The sequence below is a fragment of the Malania oleifera genome, chromosome 1 (assembly GCF_029873635.1).
Source record: "Malania oleifera isolate guangnan ecotype guangnan chromosome 1, ASM2987363v1, whole genome shotgun sequence".
NCBI classification, from domain to species: Eukaryota; Viridiplantae; Streptophyta; class Magnoliopsida; order Santalales; family Ximeniaceae; genus Malania; species Malania oleifera.
In genome coordinates, this window is record NC_080417.1 from 109,889,955 (window position 1) to 109,906,605 (window position 16,651).

At 32.5% G+C, this 16,651-nt stretch overlaps 3 protein-coding genes across 4 annotated transcripts; 2 read left to right on the forward strand and 1 right to left on the reverse strand.

Moving 5' to 3' along the window:
- Positions 1 to 1,070: 1,070 nt before the first annotated feature.
- On the reverse strand, positions 1,071 to 1,749 carry LOC131148161 (zinc finger BED domain-containing protein DAYSLEEPER-like). The gene is made up of 3 exons (XM_058097896.1): positions 1,660 to 1,749; positions 1,262 to 1,568; positions 1,071 to 1,168 (listed from the first exon to the last, which is right to left on the reverse strand). Exons 1-3 carry the CDS (start codon positions 1,747 to 1,749, stop codon positions 1,071 to 1,073), a joined length of 495 nt encoding a protein of 164 aa, XP_057953879.1.
- Positions 1,750 to 12,970: 11,221 nt separating this feature from the next.
- Positions 12,971 to 16,387, forward strand: LOC131155519 (MDIS1-interacting receptor like kinase 2-like). 2 transcript variants are annotated; one of them, XM_058108734.1, is made up of 2 exons: positions 12,971 to 15,661; positions 15,922 to 16,387. In XM_058108734.1, exons 1-2 carry the CDS (start codon positions 14,076 to 14,078, stop codon positions 15,956 to 15,958), a joined length of 1,623 nt encoding a protein of 540 aa, XP_057964717.1. In that variant the 5' UTR covers positions 12,971 to 14,075; the 3' UTR covers positions 15,959 to 16,387. The 2 variants fall into 2 exon arrangements, with proteins under 2 accessions (XP_057964717.1, XP_057964709.1); XM_058108726.1 differs by having other exon boundaries at positions 12,971 to 15,654.
- On the forward strand, positions 12,977 to 14,255 carry LOC131155528 (probable leucine-rich repeat receptor-like protein kinase At1g35710). Its single transcript, XM_058108747.1, has one exon. It carries the CDS (start codon positions 12,993 to 12,995, stop codon positions 13,623 to 13,625), a length of 633 nt encoding a protein of 210 aa, XP_057964730.1. The 5' UTR covers positions 12,977 to 12,992; the 3' UTR covers positions 13,626 to 14,255.
- Positions 16,388 to 16,651: the final 264 nt, after the last annotated feature.

The window sequence follows — 16,651 nt, forward strand, 5'->3', positions numbered from 1 at the left end:
TAATACAACTTAAATTTTACTATATAAAATTTTTTTTTAAAAAAAATTCCATTAATGAAAGCAATATAAAAATTAAATAATCTTCTTCAAATAACTAACTAATGTCAAATCATCGATCGGTCAAACATACCCAACATATATTTGATCTAATAATAATAATAATAATAATAATAATAATAATAATAATGATGATGATGATAGTAGACCTGGCAAAGAGGATCAGGTCGGTTTATCTGTGACGAATAAGGTAGATTATCAGGTGAAAAAATCATAATCCATATTCGACTTATTTAAGTGGGGGATTAGGTGGTTTCGGGTCGGATAATTCATGGCGGATGGGCGCATAATCAGTCATTCTCAAATATAATTTTATTAATAATTTATTTTTTACCATAATAATTTAAATTAGATACGATAACTTGCAATTAGTTTATGTATTAACTTTTTTAGTAACTGTATCAATCATTCAATCATTTATATTAATTAACAACTCTTGATTCATGCAAATAAAACTATACAATAAAACATAATAAATTAATCTTAATCCAACTCAAAATAGAAACTCAAACCGTCTGACTCGTGTGAGTCTAAAATCTAAACATTATAATTATTCTTAAAGCATGTGACTTTCTTTAAATACAACTATTTTCAAATCGTGTGAAATTGTGAATCTTTCAAAACAAAACTATCAACAAACTAAAAAAATCTCAATCCATCCTTCAAACTTCAAAATCATTTGAATGCCTTGAATTAATTGAAATGCTTTTGTTTGTGACATCAAAGCTTTCATCTTCTTCTCCTTGTGTGCCTATCATGAAAGAATTCAATATATAATTTAAGTTATGAATCGAATAACATAAATTGAACTTATTGATTAGCATCTCAAAAGTTACAAGTTATCAAACTGGAAAAAAAAATACAAATAATTTATTCAACACTACAAGTTAAAACAACGAATAAATAATAATTTATTGACTACATAATTTTCAAAATAAATAGAAGCACTAGCTGCGCAGCCTGTGCTAGAGTAGTAACACAGTCTGTGCTAGTGTAGTAATATTCAAATAAAGTCAAACAGAGCAAGATGATACACTAGATGAGGTACGACCTACTCTTTCAGCTTGAGCAATATCTTCAGCAAGTTCTTCCTTATCTACAAAATCTTCAACTGCATTCAAAATTCAAAAGATAAATAAATCAATAAATATTGCACAATACATAGTAATTATAATAACATAGAAATATAATTAAATGAGCATACCTCCCCGACTATACAACCAATCACGAGTTAAAATAATAGTTTCAGCATTATCAGGCGTAAGAGAGCTACATGACATATTTATCACTTTTCCTCTAATACTAAATGTTGATTCCAATGCAACAGTTGATATTGGAATTAATAAGATATCTCTTGCCATTCGAGAAAGAATCGGATACCTATATTCATGACTCCTCCAAAAGTCCAAAATATCCAATTCTTTATCACAATCTACCATCCACTCTCTAAAAAACATTTCTAATTCTGACATTGGAGCTTCTTCATCTTCCTTAGCAAATCCTTTAAAACCCTAAAAACAAGTATATAACAATAGAAATATAAAAATTTTATAGATGTATAATAAAAGTAAAATAAAATTTGTACTTAAAAAAATATCTTACTTTTAGTGTCACATCAACTGATATTGCAACACACATCGCTCTCTCTCGATTCTCGCGGCACACGTCGTTCTCTCTCGATTTCCATAACATGGGCTATTCCCCTATAAAAAGGGTTTACCCTCCTTGAACTCTAAGCATCACAGCTTCCTACCATCTTGAACAACCACATTTCGGTTTGCAGAGATTACCTCTTCCCAACTTGTCTCTTAGTTGTCTCATTACTCGAAAATGTTGCCAAATCACCCAACTCCCCAAGTTGCTGAGAGCAGCACTAGATCGTCGATCCAAAGATGGAAACCTAGTAAGGAACAGCTGAAGATTTTAGAGGAGGCCTTCCACAACAGTCAATGGGAACTTCCTTCTGTGGAGCGGGTTATCTTACTTGCAGCACAACTCCGACAGTATGGTCCAATCATGCCGAGAAATGTATGCTTTTGGTTTGAGAACCGTAGGCGTAGGCGGGGATCAGTTGAAGAAGCTACTATCTCAACGACTGCCACACCAATTATCCCTCTTAGCTCTTTTGCCACTACCGCCCTGAGTAGTGTCCCTGCCATTTTTCCAACCACTTGTACCCTCAATATTCTGTCTATGAAACTCACAACTAACATCACACCAATGAGCCATACCCCTTACAACGGCAGTATCTCAATCACCACACTATGGGTTTCGGATAATGCTGGCCTACTCCACCATTGCAAAGAAATCCTATATGTGTTGAGATTCATGTATAGGCCATCGATGACTCATTATGATCATCACCACCAAAGGCCACAAGGGGAAGAGGGCAGCTCTTCCTCCCTTGCAGAACAAACGGGCGTTCTCTCCCTTTTTTCGACCCAAGCCGGCGACATTACAAGAGGTCAACTCTGCCAAGAAATAAACCAGGCAATTAGCAGTGACACCGTTAGCACTTGGATAGATGTTGACGTTGAGCTAAGGCTCTAAAGGCCAGATTTTGTTTCATTTTGTTATATATATATATATTTTTAATTTATAGGGCATATAATATAATATATATATATATATATATATATAAAATTATCCTTTTCCATATTTTATGAATTTCTTTTCCATTTCAACCCCTATTAGACCGACGATTCACACTTCAGTTAAAAAAATATATATATTTCGCCAAATTGACCATCGATCTATTCTAAGACTTAGTCAAATTGTTCATCAATTTGCTCTTTCAAAATAGCGCAACCAAATATACACTACTCATTTCAAATTAGCAAATTTCGATGACGAAATTTTTATAAGGAGGGGAGAATGTGATGACCCAAAAATATATATATACGATTAAAGCATAATAATAATAATAAAATAATAAAAATGGTCATTAAGTTAATATTAATACAGAAGTGCTTTCTATAGAATCCTTGATTCCATATTTGATGCTTAAGAAAGACCTTATCTTAGCGAGTGCTCAGAGACCATTGCGGCTCAGTCGCTCCCTAGAGGTCAGCCTGGTCAAAATGAAATTTCATAGGATAAACATGATAGACAATGTTTATACACGTAAATAAGTACATATACATAAAATAATATTTTAACAGACATAATTTGTAGAAATACATGGTAAAATAATAATAATCATAATAACAATATAAGTATCCTATGTGGGGCCCACAAGACTGTGTGAGGCTCACATGAGTCCCGAAGTCATGTGGGATCCACATGAGTCCCGAAACTATGTAGAGCTCATAAAATCTTGTGAGGACTAATGGAGTTGCGTATGACTCACTTTGGTCTCGAAGTTGTGTGAGGCTCGCAAGACTAGGTGGGGCCCATATGAGTTTTTGAAATTCGAATTTAATTCTTTAAAAAATATATATATAATACTAAAACATAACTTAATAATAATAATAATAGTAATAATAATAATAATAATAATGATTTAAAAAATTTTAAAAAATAAAAAAAAATTAATTAATTAAGTAATTAATTAAAAATTAATTAAAGGGTAGTGGTGGCAAGCACTCCCACATGGCCTCCATCCCTATCCCATACTCAACTTATACCTAGTTCATCCCTTGCCCATTCTTTAATTTTAAAAAAATTATAATTTCACCTCTCTCCCCACACTTTTACAAATTTCATTTCTTCCCCAAAATTTTCCTATAAATAGGAAGTTCTCAACCTTTATTTTTCACAAAAATTTTCAAAGAAAGATAATGATTAGTGAGTGAAAGAAGTAGTGGTGGAGAGAGAATTTTTGAGTATGTTCTCACTCACCCACTCTTTCCGATCTCATTTCTTAGAGATAGTCAATGTGTTCGTAGCATAAGATAAAAGAAGAGGTAAGTAAATTTGATTATGTTAGTTTTTTATTTTAAATTCATACCAGTGTTTATTTGTAAGTAAATTTCGATTATATGAGTTTCATAAAATTCTCTTGCATTTATTTTTACACATATTTAATTATACTAGTTTTATCTTTAATATGCTTGCATTTATTTTTGAGTTAAGAAATGTTCTAAACCTCTCGGGTATTTTACATCATTAATTTCTATTCAAGAAAATATTTTTAACATGAAAATTGGGTGGCATGAGTTTATTTATACGTTGCATATTTCACGAAAATATAAGTAAAGGTAACATGAGTTGATTTTTTTTATGTTGCGTATTTCACGAAAATATAAGTAAAAATAAGATTTTCATGATATTATTTCAATTGTACAAATTATATAATAAAAATATTTTTAAAACCCTTTATGGCAAAGAAAGTTCAAAGTTACAAATGCTCAGTACTACATCTCAAAGTTTAAATAGATCAGAGTGCATCCACACTATTTACAGAGTGGTTTTATATGGTAGTGGATTTCTCCTGAGTGCACACCTAGGTCGGATCAGGGTTTAATAGGGAAAATCTCACTTAATGATGATGTACGTTGATTTAGTTTGGTCGGCCAACTAGTTAAGTTTAGTTTTCGGACCGCACAACCCAGTTATGGGGGTAAAAATATGACTTACGATTAACAGGCCTAAGGGTGGATTTTTTTTACAGTACGTATATATACATATTTAATTACATATACAAAACTATTAATGAATTGAAGGAAAAGTATATGTATATCAGAACATGAGCATTTTTGTGCCTAAATAATGATTTAGTAAAGAAAAGTATATATATATATATGATTGAGTATTATAGTTATTGTTTTTAAAGTTAAAAAAGTTCAGTTTAATAGCCATAGTATATGATTATAAATTTTTACTGCTATAGATGATAGTAAAAGTTTTATACAGAAATTTTTAAATTTACATTTACTTTTAAAGCAGTTTTAAAGTTATAGTATTAAATATTATTTTACGAAATTAAAATATTTTGAAAGTTCATTTTGGTCACACACTAATAATAATCTTATTTACTTACTGAGCGTCATCTCATCCCAATCATTATTTTACATTTCAGATCATTTTGAAGAGTGTACCCGAAATCTAGCATAGCAAGTGCAAGGGCGGGAATAGAAAAAGCAGAGTAGAATAAAAAAATTAGCAAAATATAATTTATAATATGTTTATGTGTGTTATTAATAATGTACTCTTGGGTGCGCAAATGAAAAAGATTAGAATTTATGTTTTTTTTTCAAAAAAAAATTCTTCTCCTATTGAAAAATCAATATGTATAATTGTGAGTGTAAAACTTATGTATTTGAGAATCTATGTATAAATTATGAGATAGTTCCTCCTTTAAGAATGCAAATAAGTTTTGCCTTGAGACATCGATCCAATTGTGATGTGTAAAGGGCAAAAATCTTAGCAATAGACTTCATAAAATTTTTTTAGGCATGATTTTATTATTTAATTAAATGAGCAGCAATGATAATTATTGTGCTTTTTTTTTTTGGTTTGTTAGTTTTGGTTGGAAATAAGGCCTGAAAATGAATAATAAAATCAAATACTAATAAAATTTATTTTGAAATCATAACTGTTTGCAATTTTTTGATTAGGCACCCTGGGAGCTTAATGTAACTTTTAAATTTAACTATAACTTTTGGTTAAAAAAGTAGGTTTCATCTTTTTATTATGAAAAAAAAAAATAACACATACATATAGCAAAGCTCAAGACCAAAATATACATATTTGAGTTTGAAAAAAAGAAATAAACTTCGCTCCCTAATATTTTAAAAAACATGGACCTCTTGTGAGATTCGGCCAAAAGACACATAATTTGATTTAAAAAATTTTACAAATTTCTCCTAATTTGATTTTTGGGATAGTTATGACTGTTCCTTAACTTTTACTTTTACTGAATATTTGTAGAGATTTGTGTCTTTTTGGTAAGCCTTCAGAAAAATTCTTGAAAATTTTAAAACTTCAGGGAATCAATACCTTAATTTTGTTTTAGAACTAAAGATGGATGTTGTACAATAGGGGAATGAGAAGACTTTTTCTATTGGAGGGAGTAGACTTTTCTATAAATCACTTGTATAGAGATGGAAATAAAGTGGTGGATGCTTTTGCTCGACAAGGTACTATGAGGAGGAATAATTTGTTTACAAATAATAGTGAACTTCCTAGAGTTATCAAAGGTTTGTATAAATTGGATAAGATGGGTACGACTTATATGAGATATGTTTAGTTGGTTTCCTTTTGGTATTGGTATAAGTTTGTTTTGTTTGTTTTGTTTGGCTTGATGCGTGGGGTGTTTATTGATTGTTGTATTCTTATTTAACTTTGTTTGAATTTGTAGTCCTATTTTGGTTGAACGTTGGTGTTGTTTTTTGGGAGGCTTTAATTTTTTCTATCTCTAGTCTCCTAATGTTTGTCTTGTAACCACGGTATTCCTCCACCAAAAGTGAGGGTATATCAATAAATAAATGGAGGTGCCGCCCTCCTTTTGTAAAAGAAAGAATTAAAAAATTTGGTGGATGATATTTAAATACAAACTTAAGTTATTATTATAGGTGATCCTATAAAGAATATCCAAAATGTAAAAGTTGTTGAGATGAAAATGTTTTGATGGATGAATAGTATAATATTGAAAGATAAATTAAGGAATGATCATATTCATAGTAAGTTAGGTATAGCTCCTATAGAAAATAAGATAAGGGAGGGACGACTCAGATGGTTTAGGCACTTGCAGCGTAGGCCACATAGTGCACTAGTGAGGAAGAGCGAGTTAATTATTGTGGGGGGAGGGGGGCAATAGAAGGGGTAGAGGCAGACTTAAATTAACTTGAAATGAGATAGTGAATAAAGATTTAATATATAGCCCTAAATTTGTCAAAATAAATTGTCCACAATCATATAAATTAATGAGAAAAGATTTATATAACCAACCCCACCTAGTGGGACTTAAGGCTTGATTTTATTATTGTTGTTGAATCATTATGTTGGTCTGGATTTGGAAATTAGAAAGGAATATTCAGTGATCAAAATTTTTCCTTCCTATACGTACATAAAACATGTGAATATAAAATCTGAAATATTAACCATGATTAAACCGCTGTGATTTTTACCACAGAGGTCCAAGTATTCTAACTTTTTAAACTTTCTGCAGGATTGAACATAGTATAGTTTTATACATGTGCATTAAATTGATTACTATTACAATTGATTAGATTGAAAATTTCAATGGATTATCGAGTTAAAGTGGACATACCCATTTTATGCATTTAATTTCTAGGTCTAAATAGGTCACTGAGTTCCAATAATTACATAAATGTGCACTTTAAGACATTCATATATAATGAGTATGAACTAACGGGTATGATTTGTGATTGTCATGATTTTCACTTGATCTATACAATGATTTCTCTCAATATAACACAAAGGTACTATTAGTATATCATGCACATACAGTGATGGCATTGTATTCTCTATGATCCCTCAATTAGGAGTATAGATTATTCTCTTTCTTCCTAAATTTTATAAAATATTTGGAAAGTAATTTTAAAGTTGAAACAATAATATCTTACAAAAGCAGCTCGACCCATCCTAAATAAGAAACTAATTTTATAAATTTGAAATCCACTTTCATTAAAACAATAATATCTTAAAAAGCAGCATGATCGTTCCTAAATAAGAAACTAATTTTATAAATTTGAAATCCTCTTTCGGTTAATATAGAAATCAGTCGAGTGGAAATCAGTGGAAACTACAGCTTTGAGTGCAAATTGGTTTCCAGGAAAGTGAGAGGCGTATCATTTTCTCCTCTTCGAAAAATAAGTAGGGGTAGGGGCAGCATTAGAGTTGACCCAAAGACCAACGAACAATGCAAATTGATTAGCTATGCTTGGCCGGCCACGAACACAACACCCAACCATGCATTATTTAATACATCAACGTGCAAGACAAGTTTGGGCAATCTTTATACTTCAATTTTCCAGATCTCTTTTGCTTTCCAATTCTTATTCTAAAATTCGGTGGGAGTAGGCTTACAAAGGACAAGTTGTCGTGTGTCTTGGTCATCTAATGTACCATTATTATCAGTGTGGAAATTTAAGCAATGTAATTTGTCCCATTATTATCAGGGTGGAAATTTAGGCAATGTAATTTGTCCCATTCCCTCTTAGTCTTTGGTCAATAATGAGTCTATAGTGAGTGGTAAGCTGCCATATTGTGCATGCGCAAAAATGGTTGCTAATCATGCACATATTTTTCAATTGTGACAATGAATATTTTTGTTTTCATACTTTGGGCTTTAGGTCTGTCTTGAAAGGATTTGTTCAAACTAGTTTTAACATGTCAGCACATATTACTTGTGATTTGTTCAGGAGGAATTTCAGACAACTTTCTTGAGATTTCAAGAATTTCACAAATATTTTTTGAGGTTTGTTAAAAGAATACAAACCTCCCCTTATATTTTTCAAATAAACAAACCTTTTAACGGATGTTAGTGTTCTAAAAATCAAATGTTATGGAAAGTTTGTTTCACTTTTGAAGCCTAAGAAAAAAATTCACATTACTTTTGAAATCTCATGAAAAATTAGTATCTTTTACCCAAAATTTTTGGTTAATAATAGTGTTATATTGAAAGAGAACCCTTTTATTTGCAAGTGAAAAAGTTTGGATCTAATGTTTTGTTTGCTTGGAGGAGGAAACCCAAATTTACAGCTATTGGAGGGGGGGGGGGGGGTTAGATTCCCTTATTTGGTGATTAGATGGTTTTGGGAATGTTTGCCTTTGCTTTTGAAAATTGAAGAAAAATACTCATTAAAAAAAAAAGTTGGCAAGATAAAGACTTGAATGAGGACAAAAGAAAATTAGAATGATAAACTTATATAGTTGGGTATATAAATGAATAGCAAAGGTTCTTGCAAGAGTAGTAGGTAATGGTGAGTTTGGAGAAGATGAGTGTAGTTGTGCCTCAATTCACAAAACAGTTATTTTGAGATTAGAAGGAGGTCCTATCCAGTTGTTTAAATTTAGTGAATGGTGGGAGGCAAAGTGGAAATTTTGGTGGTTCTGAATGAGTATTGTTCTATAGGTTGAAACAATGTTAATTAGAAGAGAAGCCTTCCTTTTGGATTTATTCAAAAGAGGTCGACCAGTGAGAAAAGGTAGTTGAGGAATTTGCTACTAAAATTGTTGAACCACTGCATTTGGGACTCAACCCATAACATGTTGAGTTAGTTGAAGAAGAAAAATAGTTGTGGTCTTCGTTATTTATCATTTGAGTTTTAAAGTTTGAGGTAGAAATTTTTCTGATAGTGGAAAATAATGCAGTGTGTTATCAAGAGATTATTATTAACTTCCTAATGTTAATGGTATATTTGGTTATTTATTTATGGTGATTTCATTGTGGGCAAATCTTCAGAAGTCTAGGATACACTAGTTTTGAAGTTGAATTGGAAGTCGATGATAAGGTCTTGGTTAAGAGTTATTTTGCAGATCAACCAATTTTACTAGGGAAATATTTGACAACTTTTGTGTATGTTTTGGATGTTACTTAAGCTGGAATTGGTCTATTGTATAAGGCGTCTAACAAGGTCAAGAAAAGTGGATGTACATAACTTATGGTTGTTTGAGGTTTGGACTCATGTAGTAGGTGTAAGGAGATTTTAGTGATGTATTTCAGGAAATAGTAGAGTCAAAGATGCATGTACGTAGAAATAAAGTTTTAATTTCACCCATTAACTTTGATAATCTCATTAGCAAGTTGGAGATGATTAATATCTACGATTCAACTTAAGGGGGAGTGTTAAAATCCCAATATCTTTGTGAATAATGAGTAAATTAGGAAAGTGGATAAATGTATAATATTACATATTATTCTGTAGGGGGATTATTTCCTTGTTTAGAATAGTTGATTTTATTATATAATGTAAGATTGGGATGTAATAACAAGAAGTATTGAATTGAATTCTGCTCACAAAAGCTTATTCATTTTTGTGAAATACTGACGTGCTTTTTGAACTTGACTTCCACCTACGCTCCACCAAGGTGAGGTGCACCAGAGTCACCATCAATTTATATCACCATCATCACCATGTGGGTCTGAATTTGGAAATTGGAAGGAAGATTCAATGATCAAATTTTTTTTCTCCTTGTACACAAACCATGTGAACATAAGCTGAAAATGTTGAACCATTGATTCAATTCCTGCTTGGCTTTTACTAGAGGTCCAGATATTCCAACTTCTCTAATCTTTCTGCAAGGATTGAAGATAGTATAGTTTTATGCTTTGTGCATTAAATTGATTACAATTACAATTGATTAGGTTGAAAATTTAGATGAATTAATGGGTTAAAGTGGACATACCCATTTTATTCATTTAATTTCTAGGTCTAAATGGGTCACTGAGTTCCAATAATTGCTTAAATGTGCACTCCAAGACATTATTATGAGTGAACAAATTAACAAGTATGATTTGTATTTGTCTTGATTTTTTCTTGATCTGTACAATAATTTTTCCCAATATAATACAAAGGTAATATTAGTATTATGTACATACCGTGATGATGTTATATTCTCCATGATCCCTCAATTAGCAGTTTATTCTATCTTTCTCGCTAAATTTTATAAAATATTTGTTAAGTACTTTTAAATTTAAAACAAATAAAATCTTACAAAAGCAGCACAACCATCCTAAATAAGAAACTAATTTTATCAATTTGAAATCCTCTTTGGGTCAATATAGAAGTCAGTAGACTGGAAAGTAGTGGAAACTACAGCTTTGAGTACAAATTGGTTTCCAGGAAAGTGAGAGACACATCGTTTTCTCCTCTTAAAAAAACAAGTAAGGGTAGGGGTAGCATCAGAGTTGACCTAAAGACCAACGGCAATGGCAAATTGATTTGCAACAAACACAACACCGTGCATTATTTTAGGACTCACAGCACTCATATATTATATTCACTGCAATATAGTCGCACATTAATTAATTAACCACAGTTAGTCCACATAGCATGTCATCATCAACCTCTGTTAATCATATCTCCTTATTATTCTCATGGGCATTATCCTTTGTTTCTTTGAAACTCGGAAAATATTAGGAAATATGAAAGAGATTTTATGTATTTTTATCTGAAAAATAAAAAAGAAAATATTACATATTGTAAAGTTTAAGAACAAAATATACTTATTTTACTTTGACAAAAAGACATAAACTTCTCTCCCTAATATTTTAAAAAATAACGTGGACCTCGTCTGAGTTTCGACAACAAGACACATAACTTGATTTAAAAATTTTCACAAATATTTTCTAATTTGATTTTTGGGATAGTTATAGGTGTTCCTTAACTTGTACTTTTACTAAATATTTGGTGAGATTTTATCTTTTTGGTGAGCCTTCAGAAAAATTTGTGAAAAGATCTCAATAGAAAATTTTTTTGTGGTTTTTATTAGTCTTGCTTTAATTAACATTCTTGTCATTTATTGAAATGTTCTAATCAAATTATATATATAGTCAATAACATATTCTTGGGCATGGAAGTGAAAAAAATCATATAGGATTTTTTTTCTATATATTTTTAAAAAAATTATTCTCTTATTGAAAAATCAATATAATGTATAAATGTGTAACATATTCTTGGGTGTGGAAGTGAAAAAGTCATAATAGAATTTTTTTTCATAATAAAAATTTATTCTCTTATTTGTTATCTTATCAAATTATATATATAGTCAATAACATATTCTTGGGTGTGGAAGTGAAAAAACCATAATAGAAATTTTTTTCTATATTTTTTTTAAAAAAAAATTATTCTCTTATTGAAAAATCAATATAATGTATAAATGTGTAATTGACTTTTTTTTCTATATATATTTTTTTTAAAAAAATTTCTATATGTGAGTGTAAAACTACATTTTTGAGAATCTATGTATAAATTATGAGTAGTAAGACGAAAAGTGTGCTTTTTATTTTATTTTATTTTGGGCTGGAAATAATACCTAAAAAATGAGTAGTAAAACCATAAAGTTTATTTTGAAACTAATTATTTGGATTTTCATTAGTGAACAATTCAAAGTTGCTTATAATATTTTATTTCTTCTCTATATTTTAATGCCATGATATATAAATTAAAATTACACATTTTAATCTTAAAAGGGGTGGAGAGGTGGTATGAGATGGGATGAGTTTTTCCCATTGTTGTCTAGCCTAGCATAACTCTCTAAACATGTAAATGCATCATGGCTCAACTTAAATATTATGCGAAATCCCATATTGAAAGATACAACCTAACCAAAGTAAATAACATGTTTACATTTTGTTTTTCCTAAAGCCTAGGCCTATTCTTAAAATATGAACGGACACTTCGGCTCTTCCCCAATTCAACCAGCTGAAGAACACTTCCAATGAACGAATGGAGAAACGCAAGGAGTATTGAAATAAATTCAATATCGTTGACGAACAACCTGTAAGATACTATACATGACGACATTTTATTTTATTACAAGTAGGTCAGTCTTGTATTCATTATGTGAGGCTGCGGGTTTGAGATGCTCGGGCTGCCTCCAAGGTTTGGTAGGTAAAGATTAAAGATCAGAGAGCTCCGGTCTCTCCACCACTGGTATTATTAGGTAAAGAAAGGAAAGCTGAAAGGTGGGTATTGCCTATTGGCTGTTGAAAATTCGCTTTCATAAAGTGGGCTTAAGGGACCATACCATGCACAACCACCCAGACCACACATTTTTCTTTTCTCAAAGTTGGCTTTAGGGCCCATATCCCTTTTTATTTTTTTTAATTACTTATTCGGTTTTTTGGTACAGAAGATTGAGGCCATGGACTGCCATGCATTTTTTGACTGGACTAGCAATAGGAATAGTGCTCCCATGTTGACTTGCTGGGCTTGGCCGGCCGCAAACACAACACCCAACCATCCTGCATTATTTACGGACTCACAGTGCACATTAATTAATTAACCACATTTAGTCCATATAGCATGGCATCCTCATTCTCTGTTCATCCCATCTCCTTATTCTCACGGGCTGCAACCTTTGTTTCTTTTTACGCTACTTGTACCATTATCGCTATCTTTCTAGTAGTGCCATCTTCGTCAATTTTGGAAACAGAAGTGAAGGCTCTCCTTGATAGCGGATGGTGGAACTCCACCGCAACTGCAGGCAACAACATCCCCGGCTTTGGCTCCGGTTTAGGTCACTGCAAGTGGGGTGGCATAACCTGTAATGACGCTGGTAGTGTCACTGAAATTTCCCTACCTTATTCTATCCCCAACCCAAATTTTAACCCTCGCATGATTAACTTCTCTTCTTTCCCAAACCTGGAACGTCTGGATCTCAGTATGAATGGTCTCCATGGGAGTATTCCCTACGAGATTGGTGCTCTACAAAAGCTTAAGTACCTTGACCTATCCCATAATTTTTTTTCCGATGTGCTTCCACCTCTTTTCTTCTCTAACCTCACCCAACTAGTGGAGCTCAATCTTTCTTACAATGCATTCAATGTTTCCATTCTCTCACTCATGAGTAATTTGACAAATTTAATTTCTCTAAATCTCAATGACAACAGTCTTGCAGGACCAATCCCTTCGTCCCTTGCTCTCTTGAAGAACTAGAAGGAGCTGCACTTGGATTCTAACAACCTCATTGGTCCACTCCCTTCTTCTTTGGGTGATTTAACGAATTTGACGTCTCTATTTGCATATAATAATCATATCAATGGTTCAATCCCACTAGAGATCGGAAGTTTGAAGAAGTTGGAGCATCTAGACTTGGGTTTTAACAACTTCCTAGCTCGAATTGTTCCTCTAGGTCATTTGATCAGTTTGAAGACTCTTTACCTCGATTCTAACAATTTAATTGGTTCCATCCCTCCACAAATAAGGAATCTGAGGAATTTGTCTTTTTTCTACCTTCCACGGAACAAGGTCACGGGTCCAATCACCCCTTTGTGTCATTTGACTAATTTGAAGATTCTAAACCTTGCTTCAAATCAAATAAGTGGTTCCATTCCTGTAGAAATAGAGAATCTAAGGAATTTGTCTGAACTCAGCCTTGCTCAAAACATGCTCATGGGTCCAATCTCTCCTTTATTTCACTTGACTAATTTGAATAGTCTAAACCTTGCTTCAAATCAAATAAGTGGCTCCATTCCCCCAGAAATAGGGAATTTGAAGAATTTGAAGGATTTAATCCTTGAAAACAACATGTTGGTAGGTCCAATTGCTCCCCTAAGTCATTTGACAAATTTGAACGTTTTGTTCATTAGCAATAATAGCCTCATAGGTCCAATCCCTTCAGCCTTTGCTCATCTAGCCAATTTGACATACTTGGACCTTTCCTCTAATAAACTCAATGGTACCATACCACAAGAGCTTACCCAATTAACCCAACTTCAGTACCTTAATTTGTCTTCGAACCAACTTGTTGGCCAAATACCAAGCAAAATGGAAGGACTTTGGAATCTTCTTTCTCTAGACTTCTCACAAAACAACCTAAATGGGCACATCCCAATTGATCTGAAAAATTGCTCCAAATTAGAGATCTTACTATTGAGTAGAAATTTTTTGAGTGGAATTATTCCACCATGGATTAGAGAACTTCAACAATTATCTACTATCGACCTTAGTCATAACATAATAAGTGGAGGGTTACCTTTGGAACTCAACATGTTGGAAAAGTTGGAGTCATTGAATCTCTCATATAACAAGATCTCTGGAACCCTTCCGTCTTATCTTTGTCATTTGCGTGTCATTGACTTATCGCATAATTCCCTCAATGGACCAATACCAGATAGCTTCTGGGATTATAATGGACCCATGCAACTAATTGGCAACAAGAACTTGTGTGGTAAGATGAGACCTTTCCCTCCTTGCCTTTCATCCCCTACACCCATTGGCTTCATGTACAAAACAACGAGAAACATAGGAAGACACCAGAAGTCCATTTTTATTCCCATCGGCATATTCATATCTCTCCTTGCTCTTGGATTTTTTTTCCTATCTCATCGAAAGAGAAAGAAAACAAAAAATGAAGCAAGTGTCACTAAGAATGGAGACATATTTTCGATATGGAATTATGATGGTAGGATTGCATATGAAGACATTATTGAAGCAACAGAGGACTTCGACATCAGATACTGCATCGGGACAGGAGGTTATGGTAGTGTTTATAAAGCACAATTGCCTAGTGGGAAAGTGGTTGCTTTAAAGAAACTTCACCATTTGGAAGCTGAGGAGCCTGCATTTGATAATAGTTTTAGGAATGAGGTTCACATGTTAACTCATATTCGACATCGAAACATTGTGAAGCTTCATGGATTTTGTCTACATAAACGATGCATGTTTTTAATTTATGAGTACATGGAAAGGGGGAGCTTATTTTGTGCCTTGAGGGATGATGATGAAGCAGTGAAGCTAGATTGGATTAAGCGCGTCAACATTGTTAAGGCAACAGCACATGCTCTATCTTACATGCACCATGATTGCATCCCACCGATTGTTCATCGAGACATATCAAGCAACAACCTACTTTTGAACTCTCAATTTGAGGCTTTTGTCTCAGACTTTGGTACGGCCAGGCTATTATACCCTGATTCATCCAATCGAACAATAGTTGCAGGCACTTATGGATATATTGCACCAGGTGGATTGTATGTTCTTCTTCTTTTAAACTTTCTCATATTTTCCTTATATTATTAATTGGTTCATCTATGGTTTAGTGACTTGTTGGTCCTAACATGCTACCATTGTTATTAGTTGTGTCGCAACATGTGTAGAAAATTTTGTTGTTTGCAGGTATTGTGATTTTGATAATATAACATAATGTGGATGGTTAGATTGAACATGGTACATGTCATTAATTGATAGGAAGGGCCCTGTTTTAACAAATTTTTTTTTTTTTTTTATGCAGAACTTGCCTACTCCATGGTTGTTACCGAAAAGTGTGATGTTTATAGCTTTGGGGTGGTGGCACTAGAAATAATAATAGGTAGGCATCCAGGAGAGCTACTTTCCTCATTGTCATCTCCATCTACTAAATATATAATGCTCAATGATGTGATAGACTCACGACTTTCACCTCCAACCAATCAGCTAGTTGCAAGTGAACTTGTTTTTGTTACAAAACTTGCTCTTGCTTGTGCACATGCCAAACCAAAGTCGAGGCCAACAATGAAGACTATCTCTGAGGAATTTCTTGGTCAACAAAAGCCATTAACCAAACCATTTCATGAAATTTCATTGTCGCAATTATGGAACCAATAAATTTGTTTGGTATGTGCAAATTGTAGTAGTCAATAAGGAGTTAAAATCAACAATGCTCATATTATTGTTCTACACACTTGGACTTCAAGTCGAATATAAAAATAATTGTATTATACATCTCCTTTTCAAGAAGTATAACTATTTACATAAGTAGATGATTCATAAATGAGTATATCATCTTTAGAGACTAAGCTACCTTTTCCCAACAACTCTGTCCACAAACAAACTCACAGATGCATTTTCTTGTTTTATTTTGCAAGATAAAGTTTCATACCAAGTACAAATGGAATATTTACTTTGTGTAGACATGCAAATTGTTGGTCATTGTCCTCATTAAACAGAATTGAGATCTAGAATTGCTAAATAAAGAATAGAGC

Bases quoted from the DNA above. Each gene is read 5' to 3' on its own strand.
- LOC131148161 (XM_058097896.1), bottom strand. From the start codon at position 1,749: ATGTTATGGAAATCGAGAGAGAACGACGTGTGCCGCGAGAATCGAGAG. The intron at 1,569-1,659 runs GTAAGATATTTT...ACTTGTTTTTAG, and splicing joins CAGTTGATGTGACACTAAAA to GGTTTTAAAGGATTTGCTAA. The intron at 1,169-1,261 runs GTATGCTCATTT...TTTTGAATGCAG, and splicing joins TTGGTTGTATAGTCGGGGAG to TTGAAGATTTTGTAGATAAG.
- LOC131155528 (XM_058108747.1), top strand. From the start codon at position 12,993: ATGGCATCCTCATTCTCTGTTCATCCCATCTCCTTATTCTCACGGGCT.
- LOC131155519 (XM_058108726.1), top strand. From the start codon at position 14,076: ATGCTCATGGGTCCAATCTCTCCTTTATTTCACTTGACTAATTTGAAT. The intron at 15,655-15,921 runs GTGGATTGTATG...TTTTTTATGCAG, and splicing joins TTATGGATATATTGCACCAG to AACTTGCCTACTCCATGGTT.